At 39.4% G+C, this 19976-nt stretch overlaps 1 protein-coding gene across 1 annotated transcript in view; it reads right to left on the reverse strand.

Annotated features, from left to right (window-relative positions):
- Nucleotides 1–19976, reverse strand: part of FSTL4 (follistatin like 4) — an 856236-nt gene that overhangs the window by 119283 nt on the left and 716977 nt on the right. Inside the window, exon 6 of the mRNA XM_036752996.1 lies at nucleotides 12308–12474. Coding sequence (XP_036608891.1) covers nucleotides 12308–12474 — 167 coding nt within the window. The remainder of the gene's footprint in view (nucleotides 1–12307; nucleotides 12475–19976) is intronic.

Below are 19976 nucleotides of genomic sequence, written 5' to 3' on the forward strand. Positions count from 1 at the left end.
CATGCTACTGGAATGCAAATCTCTTGCCCTAGGGGGCCTACTGAGCAATCTGCTCCCAAAACAGACGTAGAAGGAGCTCCCAAAGCTGCTGCTGGGTTTTCAGTTGTGTTTGACTCTGTGATCCCATTTTGAGTTTTCTTGGCAAAGATACTGGAGTTGTTTACCATTACCTTCTCCAGTTCATTGTACAGATGAGGAAACTGAGGCAAACAGGGTTAAGTGACTTGCCTATGGACAAAGTTACATGATCATTAAGATGGAACCTGATATTGGAAGTTTTTCATCACAGCATTATGTGCTCACATATTGTATCCCATAGAGGTGCTCAGGACCTCTCTTATCTTTGTGATTTTCGTAAGCATAGATCTGCCCTTGTCCTCACCTTGCCAGTTCTCTCCACAAACACTCAATAAATCCTTGTGGCTTCCTATTAACTTGACAGCAAAATATAAACTCCTTTAAGAATTGGTTACTTTTTGAAAACTAAAAATAAATTAACTAACTAAAAAAATAAAATAGGCACAAAAACTTTAAAAAGTCATAGTTTTTTAAAAAAAATTGGTTGCTTTTATACTATTGTCATACTATAAATCGCTTTCCTGGTTCTGCTCTCTTTGGCCTTTATCTGCTAATACAAGTCTTCCCAGGTTTTTCTGAAACTGATCCCTTTACGTTTGTTCTAAAACAAGAGCATTACATTACATCCAGATCCCATAATTTGTTTAGGCAATCGCCACCAGAGAAGGAGCTACAACAAATATTTCTTCACATAAAGGTAGTAGCCTACTTTATATGGATTCTTTGAAGGTAGGGGGCTATTAGTGGTATGTTCTGTTTAAAGTGAATGAGTAGTTTAATAACTTTTGGGGCAAAGGTTCAAATTGCTTTTCAGAATGGATGGACCAATTCATAGCTCCACCAAAAGCATTATCAATGCGAGTGTTTTCCTGTAGCCCCTCCAGCATTTGTCATATTTCCATTTTAATCAATTTTTAAAATCTGGTAGTTGTGAGGTAGAACTTCAGAGTTGATTTAAATTGGCATTTCTCTAATTATCAGTAATTTATAACAATTTTTTTCCCATATGGCTACTAATGGTTTGGATATCTTCTCTTGAGAACTGCTTGTTCATCTGCTTTGACCACTATGTAATGGCTCATATTTTTATAAATTTTAATTAGTTCTTATGTATCTCAAAAATGAGGGAAAAATATGCTATAAAGATTTTATTTCAAATTAAATCTTTATCTTCTATGCTTAGTTGCTTTGGTTTTATTTGCACAAAACTTTTTGAATTTTGTTTAAACAAAATTGTCCCTTTTCCACCTGTGATTTTCTGTACCTCTAAGCCCTTTCCATTGATATGAAGGGTAATTTCTTCCTTGATTCTCTAATTTATGATGTGACTAATTAATTCAATGACCAACCATGATTACGGAGGACTGGAGATGAGGAATAGCACGTACCCTCTGACAGAGAGGTGATGGACTAATTATATAGAATGTGGGAATTTGCTTGGCTTGATTGTGCATATTAGTTATAAGACTTTTCTTAGTCTTTATCCCCACCCCCCACCCCCCACATCGGCAGGAGAAGGTAGGAGAGACAGAGAGAAAATACTTGCTAACTGAAAATTTTTGAAATTAAACTTATAAATTCCTCTATTTAATCACTTTACAACCTAGCTCCAATCTCTCTATCCAGCTCTAGTCATGATGAACATTACTCCCCTTTTCATGCTCTCTGATTCAGCTAAGCTGGCCTTGTCTCTGTCCTAATACACAAAACTCCATCTTCTATCTCTGTTACTTTATTCTGGCCACCCCCATGGATGGGATACACATCTTCTTCTACTCCACCTAAAGCAATCCCTCTTCTTTGTTCAAGAGTTGACTCAAATACCACTTTCTATGTGAAATGTTTCCTGATGCACTCGTATCATGGGCACCTCATATCATGAGACCCCATTTGGGGATTTCTTGGCAGAGACAATGGAGTAGTTTGCCATTTCTTTCTCTAGATCATTTTACAGACAAGGAAACTGAGGCAAACAGGGTTAGATGACTTGCCCAGGGTCACATAGCTAATAAGTGTCTGAGGCCAGATTTGAACTCACGGAAGATGAGTCTTCCTGACTCAAGGCCGGACAATCTATTCACTGCGCCACCTAGCTGCCCCTCTCTCAATCTACCCCGTATTTATTTGTACTTAGCTTCTACATATTTGTCTTATTAGATAGTAACATAAATTCTACTTATTGAACCTATTAGAGTGTAAACTCCTTACAAGTTGAGATGGTTTCACTTACTGTATTTGTACATCTTGCACCCAGCACAAAGCCTGGCATGTGGTGGGTATTCAATAAATGCTTGTTGATACTCAGTCAGGGTTACCCTGGAATTCCCTGACTGAGTCATACTCTCACTCTTCACACTATCTTAAAGCCAGTTTCCAAACATGTACTGACCAAAAATCAGCCGTGTGGTTACGTGCTGATTCTCTCAGATGGGTCCTCAGAATTCTAGGCTGCCTGCACCTTCTGGGGAACAGCTACCTCTCATTCGCACCCCTCTGGAAACATGATATATTGGTCCAGAGTACCTGATTCAGATTCAAACAAATATAGTCCCAGCAGTTTGGCAAGGCCTGGTTGGATTACGTAGGTCTAGTGAGTAAGTGAATCAGGTCAAGGTTCTTCGACTTACTAGCCTCTTGCAACAAATGAAAAACCATTAAACCAATCTGGACCTCAGTTTGTTTCATTTGTAAAATAATGGATTTGAACCAGGTGACTGCTAAAATCCTGTTCAGTGCTAAGTTTATGATGATCCTATGTCAGCATCAGGGAGTCTGCAAGTATAAGCAGGGATAATGATTGGTCTCCTTGGGGATTTATGCTTAGTCTCTGTGTTTTTAAACACAGGGCTATCAGTTCTCTAGCAATGGAGTGAAATTAAGAAGAATGATGGTAGGAAGAAGCCCAGTTTGGTTCTGACTCTTGGTTCGTCCTAGCTCTGCTACTAACTTGTGTGGCAGAGCTGTGAGTTAGCCTTGGAGTCAGGAAATCCTAGGCTTGTATCCCATTTTGGACACTTACTAGCTGTGCGACCTTGGACGAGTCACTTATCTGTTCCAGTCATCAGTTTCCAAAACTGTAAAATATGCTAATAATAAGAACACTTAGAAGTAATTATATAAAATATATAAGTGCCTTTCAGGCTTTAACGTCCTATTGAAACACTACCTATATCACTAGCCTCACCTTACTTTGGCTTCAGTTTCCTCATTTACAAAACGAACGGGTTAGATTCTGAGATCATTACTGTCTTTTGTAGATCTAACATTCCCTAATTTTATGAAAACCAGCCAGATATTTGGCATGATATGTGAGAGAGGCAGCCAATGGCACAGCAGTTACAGTGTTGGACCACGAGACAAGACCCAGATTCAAATCCTGCCTCAGATACTAGCTGTGTGACTCTGGGCAAGTAACCTAACCTCTCTCTGACTCAGTTTCCTCATCTGTAAAGTGGAGATAATAGGAGAATTTGCCTCCTAGAGTTGTTATAAGGATAATATTCGCAAGAGAGCCAGCTATATAAGTGCTAATTGCTATAATTGTCATTAGTATTGTTAATAGTGCCAAGAACTCACGGAGTGCGCCATGGAGTGCAGTAGAGAAAGCGAGCCAAGGTCTAAGCATGTGCTTCACCGAGGAGCTGAGGTTTCCATAAGAAAGAGACTCTGAGGATCTAGTTAAACGTCCAGCTCACATCTGGGTTGCCTACAGCTCTGAAGTCTCTCCCAACATTGGCACATGCAAGATATTTTATCCTTTTCACGGGAATCTATGTAATTTTGTTGAGTCTCTAAAGAAATCTTCAAGGAGAGGCCCCTTGACAGTCTGGCTCAGGTTTCTTGGCCAGGCCCTTGGCATGGCACTTCACTCAAGGAGGGAAACAATAAATGCTTTCTGACAGTAATGTCTTCCTTCTACGAAGTTCATGCGGAACCTTTCAATTTGGTTTCAGGCTGGGGGGGGGGGTATGTGTGTTTCATTGCTTTCTGATCAAATACTGTTCTGGTGCTCACAGCATCCTTGATGTTTGAAAATCAGAAAAGTTTAATTACATGTGTCATTAAAATGGCGTTCTGTAATGGCTGTGTAACTGAATTCATTAATGGGATTCTTAACATATCAGACAAGACAAATTACTATTGTGTTGTTCGTGAAAGCTTCTCATTAAAGGAGCAGTGAAAAGTGATTAATATTTTGTTGCCAATCAAGATGTCTCATAAAAATGATAAAGAAAGGAGGTGGATAAGTCAAACCGCCATCTTCATTTTTCTACCTTGGTTTTTGTAATAAATTCTGTCGCTACCTCCCCCCGCCGCCCCTGCCAGTTTTCAGCTTCAAATGAGAATGTAGAGGATCTTTCATGTCCAATTTTGAACTTTTTTAGATGAATGTGTTTATCTGAAGTTGAGATAGAACATGACAGTAAAGCAGAGGTATGGACAAGTCTCTGCAACAGACGGGGAAAAGTCATGAATTTTGACTGAGAGGACATGGGATCAAGTTTAAAGTCCTCTACTTACTAATATATGACGTAGTCATTTGATGTCTCTGGGCCTAAGTCACTTCATCAGCAAATTGAGGAGGCCGGTCTAGACTATTTTTAAGTTCAATCCAAGCTCTAAGTCCATAGTTCTGTGCTCCTTGGTACTGTATGAGGGGCGACCAGGGTTTGCTGAGTTTATTTCACTTGGATAACACAGGGCTGCCCCAGGCTTCTCTTCCCCTGATTTCCTACCTAATTCCTAGCACAGGAACTACAGGGTCCTCAGCACTTTGAATGCTATTTTTTTTAATTCCATATTTTATTATTTAATATTTTTTAGTTTTCAACATTGATTTTCTATGAGATTTTGAGTTACAAATTTTCTCCCCATTTCTACCCTCCCCCTGACTCCAAGATAGCATGTATTCTGATTGCGTCATTCCCCAGTAAGCCCCACCTTCTGTCACCCCACACCCCCCCATCCCCTTTCCCTTTACTTTCTTGTAGGGCAAGATCGATTTCTATGCCCCATTGCCTGTATATCTTGTTTCCCAGATGCATGCAAAAACAACTTTTTGTTGGAGCATCTGCTTTTAAAACTTTGAGTTCCAAATTCTCTGCCCTCTTCCCTCCCCATCCACCCTCCCTAAGAAGGCAAGCATTTCAACATAGGACACACATATATCATTATGCAAAACACTTCCATAATAGTCATGTTGTAAAAGACTAACTATATTTCCCTCCATCCTATCCTGCCCCCCTTTATTCAATTTTCTCCCCTGACCCTGTCTCTTTTCAAAAGTGTTTGCTTTTGATTACCTCCTCCCCCATCTGCCCTCCCTTCTGTCATCTCCCCTTTTTGATCCCCTTCCCCCTACTTTCCTGTGGGATAAGATACCCAATTGAGTGTGTATGTTATTCCCTCCTCAAGTCAAATCAGATGACAGCAAGAGTCACTAATTCCCCCTGCCCTGCTCCTTCTTCCCTACCAACAGAACTGCTTTTTCTTGCCACTTTTATGTGAGATACTTTACCCCATTTTCTCCCTTTCTCCCTCTCTCAATATATTCCTCTCCCATCCCTTAATTTAATTTAATTTTTTAGATATTATCCCTTCATGTTCAAGTCACCCTGTGCCCTCTGTCGATATGTGTACATATATATGTATATATGTATGCATGTATGTGTGTATATATCTATCTATCTATCTATATATATATATATATATATATATATATATATATATATATATGTATATTCCCTTCAACTTTAGTAAGTTCAACTTTAGTAAGGCCCTTATGATTTCTCTTTCTTGTTTACCTCTTCATGCTTCTCTTGATTCTTGTATTTGAAAGTCAAATTTTCTATTCAGCTCCAGTCTTTTCTTTCTTTTTTTTTTTGTTTCTTTTGGCAGGGCAGTTGGGGTTAAGTGTCTTGCCCAAGGTCACACAGCTAGTACATGTGTCAAGTGTCTGAGGCCGGATTTGAACTCAGGTCCTCCTGACTCCAGGGCTGGTGCTCTACTCACTGCACCACCTAGCTACCCCTTCAGCTCCAGTCTTTTCATTGAGGAAGCTTGAAAGTCCTCTATTTTATTGAAAATCCATATTTTGCCTTGGAGCATTATACTCAACTTTGCTGGGTAGCTGATTCTTGATTTTAATCCTGGCTCCTTTGACCTTCAGAATATCATATTCAAAGCCCTTTGATCTCTTAATGTAGAAGCTGCTAGATCTTGTGTTATCCTGATTGTGTTTGCACAATACTCAAATTGTTTCTTTCTGGCTGCTTGCAGTATTTTCTCCTTGTTCTGGGAACTCTGGAATTTGGCAACAATATTCCTAGGAGTTTTCTTTTTGGGATCTTTATCAGGAGGCGATTGGTGGATTCTTTCAATTTCTGTTTTACCTTCTGATTCTAGAATATTAGGGCAGTTTTCCTTGATAATTTCTTGAAAGATGATATCTAGGCTCTTTTTTTTTTTGATCATGGCTTTCAGGTAGTCCAATAATTTTAAAATTATCTCTCCTAGATCTATTCTCCAGGTCAGTGGTTTTTCCAATGATCTATTTCACATTGTCTTCTATTTTTTCATTCCTTTGGTTCTGTTTTATAATATCTTGATTTCTCATAAAGTCACCAGCTTCCACTTGCTCCAATCTAATTTTTAAGGTGGTATTTTCTCCAGTGGTCTTTTGGACCTCTTTTTCCATTGGGCTAATTCTGCCTTTTAAGGCATTCTTCTCCTCATTTGCTTTCTTGGAGCTCTTTTGCCATTTGAGTTAGTCTATTTTTTAAGGTGTTATTATCTTCGGTATTTTTTGGGTCTCCTTTAGCAAGTCGTTGACTTGTTTTTCATGATTTTCTTGCGTTACTCTCATTTCTCTTCCCAATTTTTCCTCTACTTCTCTTACTTGCTTTTCCAAATCCTTTTTGAGCTCTTCCATGGCCTGAGACCAATTCATATTTTTCTTGGAGGCTTTTGATGTAGGCTCTTTGACTTTGTTGACTTCTTCTGGCTGTATGTTTAGATCTTCTTTGTCACCAAGAGAAGATTCTAAAGTCTGAGTCTGAGTTTGTTTTTGCTGCCTGTTCATGTTCCCAGCCAACTACTTGACCCTTGAGCTTTTTTCTGGGCATGAGTGCCTTCAAAGTGGTGCATTCTTTGTCCCAAGCTTCAGGGGTCTTGCACAGCTGTTTTCAGAGCTACTTCTACACAGCAAGCTCCCCTCCTCTCGCAAGGACCAACCACTGACCAGGACCTTGACCCAGATCCAAGCAGGGCAAATCACTGCACTCGTGATCTGATGTACCTCTTAATTCCTCCTATTGGGTGGGCCTGGGGCCAGAAGCAACCACAGCTGGAGCTCTGGAAGCAGCTGCAGAGCTGCACCATCTCTGCCTCCCATGGGGCTGGGGCTGACCACGCACTCCTCTCACTCAGATCCAGCAGTTTTTCTACTAACCTGCTCTGCTGTCTTTAGCATTTGTGGGTTGAGAAGTCTAGTAACTGCCACAGCTCAATGATTCAGGGTCTTACGGATTGTTCTGTCTGGCTCCCAGTGTGGTTGGTTCTGGTGTGGCCCACTCTGGGCTGTGCTCTGCTCTGCTCCCAACTCTGTGTGATAGGCCCTTTTCAGTGACCATCCAGGCTGTCCTGGGTTAGAGCCCTGCTTCCCTCTGCTATTTCATGGGTTCTGCAGCTCTAGAATTTGTTCAGAGCCATTTTTTACAGGTGTTTGGAGGGACCTGGGAGAGAGCTTAAGCAAGTCCCTGCTTTCCAGCTGCCATCTTGGCTCCGCCCCTGACTTTGAATACTTTTTGTCAGTGGCATTAGACTCTTCCTTAGATGGGGTCAAGCTTGGCCTATCTGTTCCTTCTTAAAGTGAGAGGCATTTTTGTACAGCCCAACTCAGACAGTTTCATAACCCTACTCAAGAACTTTGAATAACTCTCTGGATAAAGTACAAACTCTTCAGTATGGCATCTTAAGGGCCTTCCTCAATTTGAACTGGATCTACTTAGCTACCTGATTCTGCCATCAAAAAAACACCTGTTCCAATCAAGTCCCTGTCATTGCCAACCCTAAAATAGGACATGGGTCTCTGTGTTCCTCTTAGCACTCCCCTGAATGACTCTTCTTTTCTTCTTGACCCATCTAAATCTAACTCAATCATCAAGGTTAAACTGAGGTCACAGTTTCTCCATGAACCTCTGGAGAATGAACTTGGCACACTTCTCAGAACTTTTATAGCACTTACTGTCTGTCCAGACCATGAAGATAGAGACTGGGTTTATGTTTTGGTTGACATAGAGAACTCTAGGATGAGTAAATTCTCTTGACCAATGCAGGTAGGAAGGTTCTTTGAAACTTAAGGTGTAAAGCACTGATTTTCCCATGGTTACTTCATCATTACATGACAGAGCTGGTACTTGAAAATAGATCTTCTTGAATTCAAGGCCAGCTCTGTAACCATTATGCCGCATTGCTTGTGTCATCCTTTGCTGCCCTTTGCTATCTGATAATAATAATAACAACAAATGATCTCACTGTGTTCTTGTAATTTCCTCAACATTGCCATGTAAACTGAATACTGGGACCATATATTATTCCATTGGCTTACCTATATGTGGTGTTAATGTAATTAAAGTTCTTCTCTGCCCATTAATCCCATTAATAGGTCTCAGATGGAGCTAATTGAGGGAAGCTTGATTAGGAGAGGCTTGTTCATAGGAAGGCCCACACCCTTTTGCTAATTAGGTCACTAGGGCTGTGAAGCCCTTGGGCTCTACAAAGGGTATATATACTCTGAGGGTAGCCCTGAAGCTCTCTCTCAGCACTGCAGAAGTAGAGGATGAAGGCAAGCCAATAGCTAGGATTTGTGAGTGTTTATGGGAATGCCCCAGCAGTTGGGAAGGTTATGGGATGGCTTGACTCTCTGCTGTGATATTATGTTTTAAGTTCCTTGCTGTTATGATAAATTGGGCTTACTGGTTTTGGGATATAATTGCTGCTATGTTGAATTTGAGATATTGGTTTTGGGATTTGATCCTCTCATTTCTGAATAAATATTTTACTTCTTCTGTCTTCTATATGGAGAGTCTCTTATATTCTGCGATACAGAACTATACAGGCATACTCATGGTCACCATGGATATTGTGACACTTGCCTTACTGATACACTATGGTAGCTGCCCATCTAATACAAGTCAATGTGAGCCAATGAAGTTTAATTGGTGCTTAACAGATACTGACTGAATCATGAATTCCTCGGTTGTCTTGCATGAAGTAGGCACTTAATATAAGTTTGTGGAATGAAACTGAATTTATGTGCCTCTTTGTAATGAATTCTCATCAGTAGGGCTGTCCTGTAATATGCTTATGCAAGACTAAGCATGTGGCCACATGGAATTCATGAGGACTATGATGATTCTAGACTTCTGTTACTTCCTTCTCCTGTTTCTCAAAGTTCTGTGACTAGCTCAAGCTCTTCCTGCTCTCCACCTGTGATTTCAATTCCTGGATTTTTTCCTCCACTTCGCTTACAATTTATATTTCCCTCTCAGTTGAAGGAGACCCTCACCTCAGAACACCCCTGGCATCCACACCTCCATGTGCCCAGTTCAAGCTTTTCCTTCACAGAAGCCTTATATGGAATACCAAATGACATTATGTGATACACTGAGTGACACTTTGAAAGGCACCTTCAGAGTAAGGACGTGCGGTACTGGGTACATTCTGGTAAATGCTGCTTATGAATAATGAAAATTCATTATAGTTGTTGAGTGAATCCCCCATACCTCTTGCTTTGAAGATTACTGCCACAGTAAAGAAAGGAAGAAGGTATCAGAGATTACATAAAATATAGGCATCCTGTTGAGAAATTACTACCTGGCTCTGAGGTATTCCAAGGAAGGGGACATTCCTTCCAAACATGGTCAAATACAGAGTGGGTACACCTCCTCTACCCTAGGCTTCCAATATTGGTCTTATATAGTTCTGGTTTTAGAGTTAGACTTTGGTTCTTAGATCCATTATTCAAGTTTGACCCTGGGCAAGTCACTTGACTTCATTAAACCTCAGTTTCCTCATCAGAAAATAGGCATAGAAACACTTTCACTGCATACCTCACAAAGCCACATTGAGGAAAGCTTTGTAAAATTTAAAGCTCTATAGAAATTGGAGTTATTTTCCTGTTCTTATTGCAGTGATAATCATAACAACAATAATTATAGTTACACTTGACTTTAGAAACAACAGCAATAACATTTCAAACCAGCAGTGCCTTCTAATTGAACCAGCATTCATGCAAGAATAATTCTAGTGTTGAACATGAGTTAAACTCATAGATTTCATGCCTATCTGTGGATTTGTGGGAACTCCTAGTGAGGAAACACTACCAAAGGAGAAAGGTAGTTCTCCTGCAATTTATAGTCTTAAGAGATTAAGTGATTTACTTAGGCAGGACTTGAACTCAGTACTTTCTGACTCTAGGACTAGTAACTATCCACTACACCATACTGCCTCTCAGTCTTTGTTTAAGAAAATTAAAACAAAAAAATGAGCACAAAACCATTAACTGCTGCTCTTTTTAAAAGCAATGGATTTGGGGGTAGCTAGGTGGTGCAGTGGATAGAGGACACTGGCCCTGGAGTCAAGAAGACTAGAATTCAAATGCAGCCTCAGATATTTACTGACTGTGTGACCCTGTGCAAGTCACTCAACCCTAAATGCCTCAAAAAAAGCAATGGATTTGGGAGGTCTGTAATCTTGTGTTCCAATTTTGCTCTACCACTCACTACCCGTTCATATCCCCTCTCTTGGTTTTAGTTTCTTCATCTGTTATGGGCTAGTGTTAGGCCAGTTGACTTTTAAGGTCTTTTCCATTAAAATCCATGGTTTTATGATCCAACATCCATCACTGAACCAGAGTTATGATGATTGGAAGGGACTTCAGAGTATCTAAGAGGACTTAGATAGGACTCCTTGTTACAACATGCCCTCCCCTACCCCTTCCCCACCCCCTCCTCCTCCTCCCCCTTGATGTCCTGATGAACCTGTGATTTCACTGGTAGATGGAAATCTCAAGGAAGAACTTCCTTGATCAGAGCAGGTCAGAATCTTTTCTGCAATTTCTAGTCTTAGAGACTAGCAATCTGGAGCACTGAGGTTAGATGACTTGTCCAGTTTCACAGAGGTATTAAATAATCAAAGCTGGGGACTTCAACATGTGTCTTGGGGGGGGGGGTGGTCCCAAGGCCAACATTCTACCTATTATACTATGCTGCCTCTTATAAATTTCCTCTTTAAAACATGGCAACTGACTGGCACTGAACATGGTATTTCAGATGTGTTATCAACTGTATAGACTATTATTTCCTTTGTTTGGGTCATTTGTTCAGTCATTTTCAGTCATGTCTGACTCTTCATGACCCAGTTTGGGGTTTTCTTGGCAAAGATACTGTAATGATTTGGCATTTCCTTCTCTAGTTCATTGTACAGATTTGGAAACTAAGGCAAGCAGGGTTAAGTGACTTGCCCAGGGTCACATACCTAGTAACTGTTTGAGGCTAGATTGGAACTCAGGGAAAATGAGTCTTTCTAACTCCAGGCCTGACACTATCCACTGTGCCATCTAGCTGCTTGTTTAGGTCATTAGACAACTATTAATTCAGTCTACTGATGACTTAGAGAGGGAACATGGCATACTGAACAGAGAGGTGACCTGGGAGTCCTGAAATCAAATGCTGAACTTAACACATATTGCTTTCGTGACCCTGGGCAGGACATTTAACCTCTCAGTGTACCATGCAGCTCTCCCAGACAATAAACTGCAGAAAATGTGCTGCTTTGCTTTGGTAGAATAAATTTCTTCAACAGGAATTTCTTATTAGAATAAAGTACAAGGCTGGTAAAAAAAAAAAAGATCGTATCATTTTTTTAAGCTGCGTAACATCACTCCTGTGCTCAGAAACCACCAATGATTCCTTCTGCTATTTACCACACCCAATTCAAATGTCTTAGTAGCTCATCATTCAGGGCTCTCTGCAATCTAGCATTCAAGCCCAACCTATAGTCCCATTTATCCTGAACACACGAAGTCTCTGCTTCTGTCTGGAAAGTATGTAATTAGGTAATGCCAACTAAATCCAATATATTTGCCAGGAGGCACAGCACACTGGAAAAAGATATTAGAGGTAGAGGTTTATTTATTAATTTTTAAGAAAAAAAGATGAAGACTTACATTGATATCTTCCAAATCCAAGAAGTTTAGGGTGATTCCATTGCGCTCCCATATGATGGGTGGCCTGAGGGCCCCTTGGATGCCACAAGTTAATACTGTGCTGAGCCCGACGGTCACTGTAGTGACGATGATCCTTTGCTCCTCAGGAAGACTCAGATGAACTACTTCTATGGGAGAAACAGAAAAGAAAGTCAAGGTCAGGGTCAAGTTTTTTATAAACAGTGCATTTGGACTTAAGATCTGAACCGCCACTGTGGTTGTCTGGAGTGCAACTGAAGTAAGTGGTGATGCTGCCTAAGAATGAAGAACAGGAAAGGATGAGGTCAAGGAATCTGTTTAGACACCTCTTCCTTCTAACCCTAGGGGACAGGTAAGTATATGAACTTCAAATCTATGCTCATGTTTATGCCTTAGGCACAGATTCTAAACAAGTTTGTTTCATTCATATATTTAGTCATTATTGATTGAAATAGTAATTTTCAACATTTATTAAGTGATTCTTGCAAACAGAGCACTGTGCTAAAGGACCAAGGGCTATAAACAGGTCAGATAAAAAATTTGGATGCTGGCATTATCCAAGTTATGGTCTAATCTTGATGGGCAAGGAGAAATCTCACTTTGCTACATAAAGCTGATAGAGCTCTAATCCATTTACCAATCCATAAGCCAATTAAGAGATCCTCCTGCCTAAATCCTGGGTTATGAAATCTCTCGCCTCATCAAACACAATGAGAAAGCTTCACTTTTGGAATCATCTGGAAATATACCTTTTTGAATTTTCCTAGGCATTCAAGTAAGTATAAAATGATAGAAGTTTATAGAAATAGGGCTTGTGGATCAATAAGCCTTAATGTTTGGCATTGGAGATTATGAGTCAGCTCTGGAGAGCTGCAGGAACTACAGTCCGTAGGGACACATAAAGCCCAGTTCCCTGCCACCTGAGTGAAACAACGTTACTTGCAGCTGCTGTGGCTGTGTAAGGCCAATAACACCAGCACACAGGAGGGCTGCGAGCACAGATTCTTTGATCTGCTTTTCTAAGAAAGGCAACTTTAAGGGGTTTACAATTTCACTTTAACTAAACATACATATATCATGCACTTAATTCAGGGAAAAAAGTCAGCAACCCGAGCTTCAGAGAAAACACAAACAGAAATTACAAGCGGAAATTATATAAACAGAGCAAAATAACATTAATCAGCAGAAAGGGTTTCTAACTGTCTGTCCATGAGAATACATACATACATGGTTACCAGAGAGAGAAAGCACCAACATCCGGGTTTTCAAAGCTGGGGAGCTCCTTAATGGCTACCTAGAGTCTCATCTGGTGAAATCACAGGAACGCTCTTCCAATGAGTGAGCCCCAAAGCAAAATGCTAACCTCCAAATATATATATATACATACACACACACACACACCCCCTTCTTCAGGGTCAGAGGGTGTCACAACCATGTGACTCAAACTCATGTGATTTATGCTTTCTTGTGACTTAAGCAGATCAAAGACTCTTGATCTAATCAAAGACTCTTGATTGAAACAAAGGCAAGACTCAAAGGCACTTGATTGCCTTAGTGCTGAGAAGCACTCCAAAAAAAGATAACAAAAAAGTCCTAACCTGCTTGTCATTACACAAAAGGGAGTACTCTATTACTGTCTGTGATTCAGTCAACCTCATTGACGGAAAAATCTGTCTGAATAAATGAAAGCACATTTTGTTTTTGCCTCTTCAATATATTTATATATTATTTTTTATGGTTATTTGTGTTTGTGTCTTATTTCTGTAACAGAGGAAACCTGCTTTATTTAGAGTTCATTTCTCTGCTGGTACCTAGCACAATATTCTGGTCTCAGCATATATTTAACAGGCAAATGAGGAATTAAATAGAGTTTGTAGGATCATAATCCAGGATGTGGCACAATCAGATAGCCAGCTGAATAATTTTGTAGATAAAATGAATGAATGGGAAAAAATAGCTTCTGTGTTAGCTTTGAAAATTCTCTCTCCTTTTCTTCCCTTAAGGAAACACTGACAGAAGTGGATCAACAAGGGTCCCACATTTCCTGAGAGTATTTCAACATTACTGGGTCTTCCCAAAGAGTCACTGACTCAGTGGGATTTCTCCCAGGATAGGATTCATTCAATCATTTTTTCATTTGGTGAACACTAATTAAGCATCTATTATAAATCAGTTGAGATGAAACATATGTGTGTGTGTTTTTAATATATACTATTTTATTTTTCCCCAATTACATGTTAACACAATTTTAAAACATTAAAAAAATCTGAATTCTAAATTCTATCCTTTCCTCCCCTCCCTCCTCCCTGAGAAGGTGCAGTCAGATATAGGTTATATATGTGCAATCATGTAATGTATTTAAATTTAACACACAAAGTTAAGAAAAAGATAACAATATAAGATACATCATATTCTACAGTGAGTACCCAAAGAGTTGATGCCTATAATTCTTATATTTGTAGGCTTTATGATATAAAGTCTATAATTCTTATGTTGGAATTCTAGAAAAAGGAGAGATCTTTGTGATTTGGAATTGCCAAGGAAAGTCTCACGGAAGATATGAGCATTAAAGGAAGCATCTACTTCCTCTTAAACTGTAGTCTAGGGAGGCAAAGAGGTGAAAGGAAGGCATCTTCCCCTTCAATGAGGCTAGAAAATCACAAGTAAATATAAAGAGGGAACTGTGTCTGAATCTCAGGTCTGCTTTATTTCCTATGTGATTAGAAGCCAACAGTCTAAAGCTTCTTATCTTTAGTTGCCTGCTTTGTTAAATGTCACAGTTGGATAGATGATATCAGAGGTCACTTTAGCTTTGATTTCTACTCCTGTGATCCTAATTTGTAACATGCAGGGATTGGACCAGATGTCTAAGGGCTCTTCTTGCTAAAGTCCAGGATCGTTCAGGGGACTCTCAATAGATCAGCTTGAATGAAGGACAGGGAGTGTAATGGATAGGAATAGAAAAGCTTAGAGCGTTGTAATGAGGTCATACCAAGGTGACTATGAATGAAAAGCTAATAAATTAGGACAATCATTTGAGGTAGGAGGTGATAGGAGAACCTTTCAAGGACAGTATTGGGAGTACTCTCTCTAGGAACTTATAAAACCAGCCTCATAGAAAGACATTAAATAAGGACTCTGACCTCAATGGGTTCCTCCTAGGAAGTGGGAGGACTGTATTTTTTCTTTTTTTGTAATCATTATTCACATTTAAAACTTTTGAATATATTTCTGATAATCTGTATATAAGGAGTTTTATTTGATGTAGGAAAAGATGCCAAATATAAAGGCATGAATACTGAAAGAATGATCAGAATTCTGTTCCTGCTAGCTCTATAAATATTAGCCAAAAAGTAAACAACAGAATCACTTAAAGTTTAATTAAATGAATATTTTATCAAATGCATTCCTATCAATATTCCCAAGGACCTTTTAAAATTCTAAAGGGATTTGTGTTAACAGAACTATCTCCTTCTCCTCCTTATCCCTAAATATTTACCATTAAATAATCTTCAATAATTGAGCTCTGTACCTCAAAACAGTGGGAAGATATAGGCTTACTGACTGGCTAGGAAGATTACACTAAGATGGGGAATGAAACCACATTGAGATGCTTAATCTCTAGTGAGAATGTGTAATTGGAAACTACCTCTGGAGACCATAGTAGTCAGTGCATTATATCTCTTGCCCGTCAGCCACAGGGGCCTTTCTAGCCCCAGCGATAAAGTGCTAACATTAATGATGAGAAAGAGAAACTAGAAACACGAAGAGGAGGAGATATAAAAGGTCAAATCTCGATGTGATTATCCAAGTTACAGATAAAAATGGTTGAATCATTTGAGATTGACATTGTTCTGAACTACCAACTGATGTTTCCTAGGTCTGTTAGGAGGAGTCTTTACCTGGAATTCATTCAACTGGAGCAAAACCATTTGAGAGATGGGGACTGATGTAGATGGAGGTGGCCAGGACAGCTGATGACCCCATTAGGGCTGGGATTGAAGGAGGCCCTTGAAGGAGGGGTGACACAGAGGGGACACCAAGAGTAGCCACCTGGGAGTAAGCAAGGAAGCAGGGTGTTACCTATCTCAGGTGAGTGGAGGACCATAAGCCTAGATACTTCCTCATAAGCCTGGGGAAGAAATGCCCTGCCCTAGTTATGACTCCAGGTTTGGTGGCTTAACCAAATGGGGAGAGAAACAGATTTGGTGAGGCTGATTTGTTGAGTTTCCAGTTCAGTGATAAAACTTGGCTATAATATGAATGAGACCTGCCAGAAGTGGGTCATTCAGAAAGGAATAGGTAACTGAGAAAGATCAAGGCCAAGTTCCTTGTAGTTTACTGTTAGGGAAGACTGAACCAGAAAAACCATTGTAATACGTAAACTTTGTGGTTTTTATGTTAGTATCTCCCCGCCACACCAGCTTCTGTCAGTACTCATTTACAGTAAATCTCTTTTTGGCAGGGTTCCCCAACAACCTTAACATGGGTGAGGCTAGTTTTTCCTTAAAAGATGACAAAATTATGCTGAAAGTTGATTGGCCAAGGCTCAAAGTGCATTGAAGTTTTCTGACAGCCTCTGACCATACTGATGTAGCTTTATGGTCACTGAAGAGCATTAAAAGGCATACACCATGACTCAGGGCTTTAAGTCATAGTAGATATGTTAAAATCATCCCACCTTGCTTGGCTGACCTGACCCCTTTCTATCCTATGTAAATAAGGGTGAGGAGGAGAATCTAAATCAGCTAAGTGCTTGAAATTCCTTAATTTTTTTTGGGGGGGGCACAATACAGTTTTGTTTCTAAAGAAGCAAATTACAAATAAATGTTTATATGTAGAAATATGTATGCAAATATGCATTTATTTATATATACGGTCTCAAATGAAAATGTATGTAAAATATTTTATAAACGTTCATGTGTTTTTTGTTTTAAATTTATTTATTTATTTAGTTTTACTTTTAACATTCATTTTTATAAGATTTTGGGTTCTAAATTTTCCCTCTCCCCAAAGATGGCCTGCAATCTGATATAGGCTATACGTGTAAAATTATATTACCATATTTCCACATTAGTCATGTTGTAAAAGAAGAATCAGAACAAAAAGGAAAAATGAATATCCATTAAGTAGCCTTTCTTTGCTATGAATAAGTAAACCTCTTGTTGTTAACTGTTGAATGACCTAAGAGAACCTCGATTTGAACCAAAATTGGTTAGACCTAAGTTAGGCCTGCCCCTAAAACTTTTTATTATAGGGCAAGAGGAGTAAACTACTTAGGGAATTAAGGAAGATGAGTGAAAGAGCAAAGAAAGAAACATGTCATTAATTAGGTATTTATTAAATCAGGAAATGGAAGGGAGGTTGTGCCAGTGAGGAACTAGTAAAGCATATTAGATAGTAAGGTTTTGGGATTGTTCTTGTTTAAAGGAAGCTGGAATATCAGGTATTACTCTATCCTCCCCAAATCCCTGGGGGAATTTGTGGTGGGAGACACCGTGTGGGCCTGGATGACCTCAAAGGTCCCATTCAGGTGGGATCATCCAAGATCCTAATCCTTTATGAATGTAAAATGTCACAGAAGAGTAAGATATTATTAATTATTTTAGTATTATTATTAATACTTCTGATGCTGTACTGAATAGATGAAGGACATTTCCCCTTCTTTTAACCTAATCTGATTTCAGCTTTATTCAAAATATATTAATAGCAGGTACTTAGTAAATACTTGGTTGACTGAATAGCATTATGTTTATTTCTCTCTCTTTCGAGGACCTAAACATTCCTTGCCTCTGAGAACTTAGATTCATCAGGGAAATCCTGAATACCCACTTTAATTTATTCAGATCAATTCAATTCTACAATTAAGTACTACTGACCTACCTAGTGTCTGGACCTGTGCTTAGCCACTCTGTTCTCATCCAGGGAAAGAAGCCCTTATTGTTGGGAGGAGATAAGATTTTCTCACAAAGTAAACTATGAGAGAGGAATTGAATATGACCCATTATTATTAAATGATAAAAGTGGTGGCTTAGACAATAGATTTAGAGAAAGGAGGATAAATAGAAACAGGGTTGGTAAGAGCAGGCTTTTGTTCCCCATCATTCTATGCAAACTTTATTCTTCCTCTTGTTAACTTCACTAACTTCTTCCCCCATTGCATTTATGACCTTAGTGTGTCATCTCATCTAATCTTTCTGGGCCTCAGAACCCAGAGAGAGCTCCAGTTCCCTCAACTGGAAAATAAGGACTAGATTATCTATATGGTTCATTTCAGCTCTAAAATCTCTGGTTCCTATTTTTATCTTCAGCATTCTATACTGTTGGTCACCCTCTTCTTGAAATACTATTTTTGCTTCCAAGACACTATACTCTCCAATCCGTCCTTCTCTGAATGTTCATATTTCACTTGCTCATATAAACTTTCTCATTCTTAAACTTTTTCCTTTGTTCTTCCCTTTCTATGGTCTCTTCATAGCAGCAACAAATCATTATTTTGTTTTCCATTAATCCATCTATGTACAAAGATTGTTTCTAAATCTCCTATTTCCAGATTCCACCTCTTTCCAAAGGGTCAATACTGTTTAACCCCCAAGTGTTACTGCTATCTTCCATCATGATCTTATTTAAAGTAGAAAGAATCTGGTAGTGGGAAATTTCACAGTAGGGCAGGTGTGGGCATGATCCCTGACAAGCAGAAGTGCCAAGAAGTGCCACTGTCTATGGTTCTCAGAGAACCGATGATCATCTGTCTTCCAAATTCTGTCTCTGAAGTTTTAGTGGATGGTGACAACTTGTTATTAAGGGTTTGTGAATTATTTTGGATTTTCCCAGTCAGAAAACAGTACTGGAGCCAGCACCTCTACAAAGTCTTCCTCCTCCCTCAACTGCTATGTTTCCTAAGTCCTAATGACATGACATTGGAGTAATGAAGTCAACAATCATTGCAATGAACAAATCATGCTTAGCTGCACTAAGTATTTATTCTTGGCATACAGTCAGTGAAAGGAATGAATAATACATAATAGTAATGAAACAAGGAATAAAGAAATCTACTGCTGAGGGGGAAAGTAGAGGATGTAGGGCGCAGGTTCTTTCAAGAATTAGAAAGCAAATAATCTGCTTTGAATGAAAGACATTTAGGAAATGTATGGTGAGTCCCAGTTGGATGGAAAAACAGTTCAATACCACACTTCAAAACTGATCTGAGTGACTCAGGGCTAGTTATCAAGTGAAGATGGACTAAATTTGGAGCTAAGACTTAGGCATGGAGAATGAAATTGAGGACCCAAGAGCTCATGAAGGTCAGTGCTTTTCCCAGTCTTAGCTGTCCGTTTGATAGCAGGGGATGCAAACAGATTCTCAATATGAGTAGTCCATTATGGAGGAGGGCAGCTAGGTGGCACAGTAGATAGAGATCCAGGTCGGTCTGGAGTCAGGAAAATTCATCGTCTTGAGTTCAAATGTGACCTCAGACACTTATTAGCCGTGTGATCCTGAGTGAGTCACTTAACCAGTTTGTCTCAGTTTCGTCATATGTAAAAGGAGTTGGAGAAGGAATGGCAAACTACTCCAGTATCTTTGCCAAGAAAATGCCAAATAAGATCATGGAGAGTTGGGCACAACTGAAAACAACTGAATAACAACAACA

Source organism: Trichosurus vulpecula, chromosome 3, assembly GCF_011100635.1.
Source record: "Trichosurus vulpecula isolate mTriVul1 chromosome 3, mTriVul1.pri, whole genome shotgun sequence".
Classification (NCBI taxonomy): Eukaryota; Metazoa; Chordata; class Mammalia; order Diprotodontia; family Phalangeridae; genus Trichosurus; species Trichosurus vulpecula.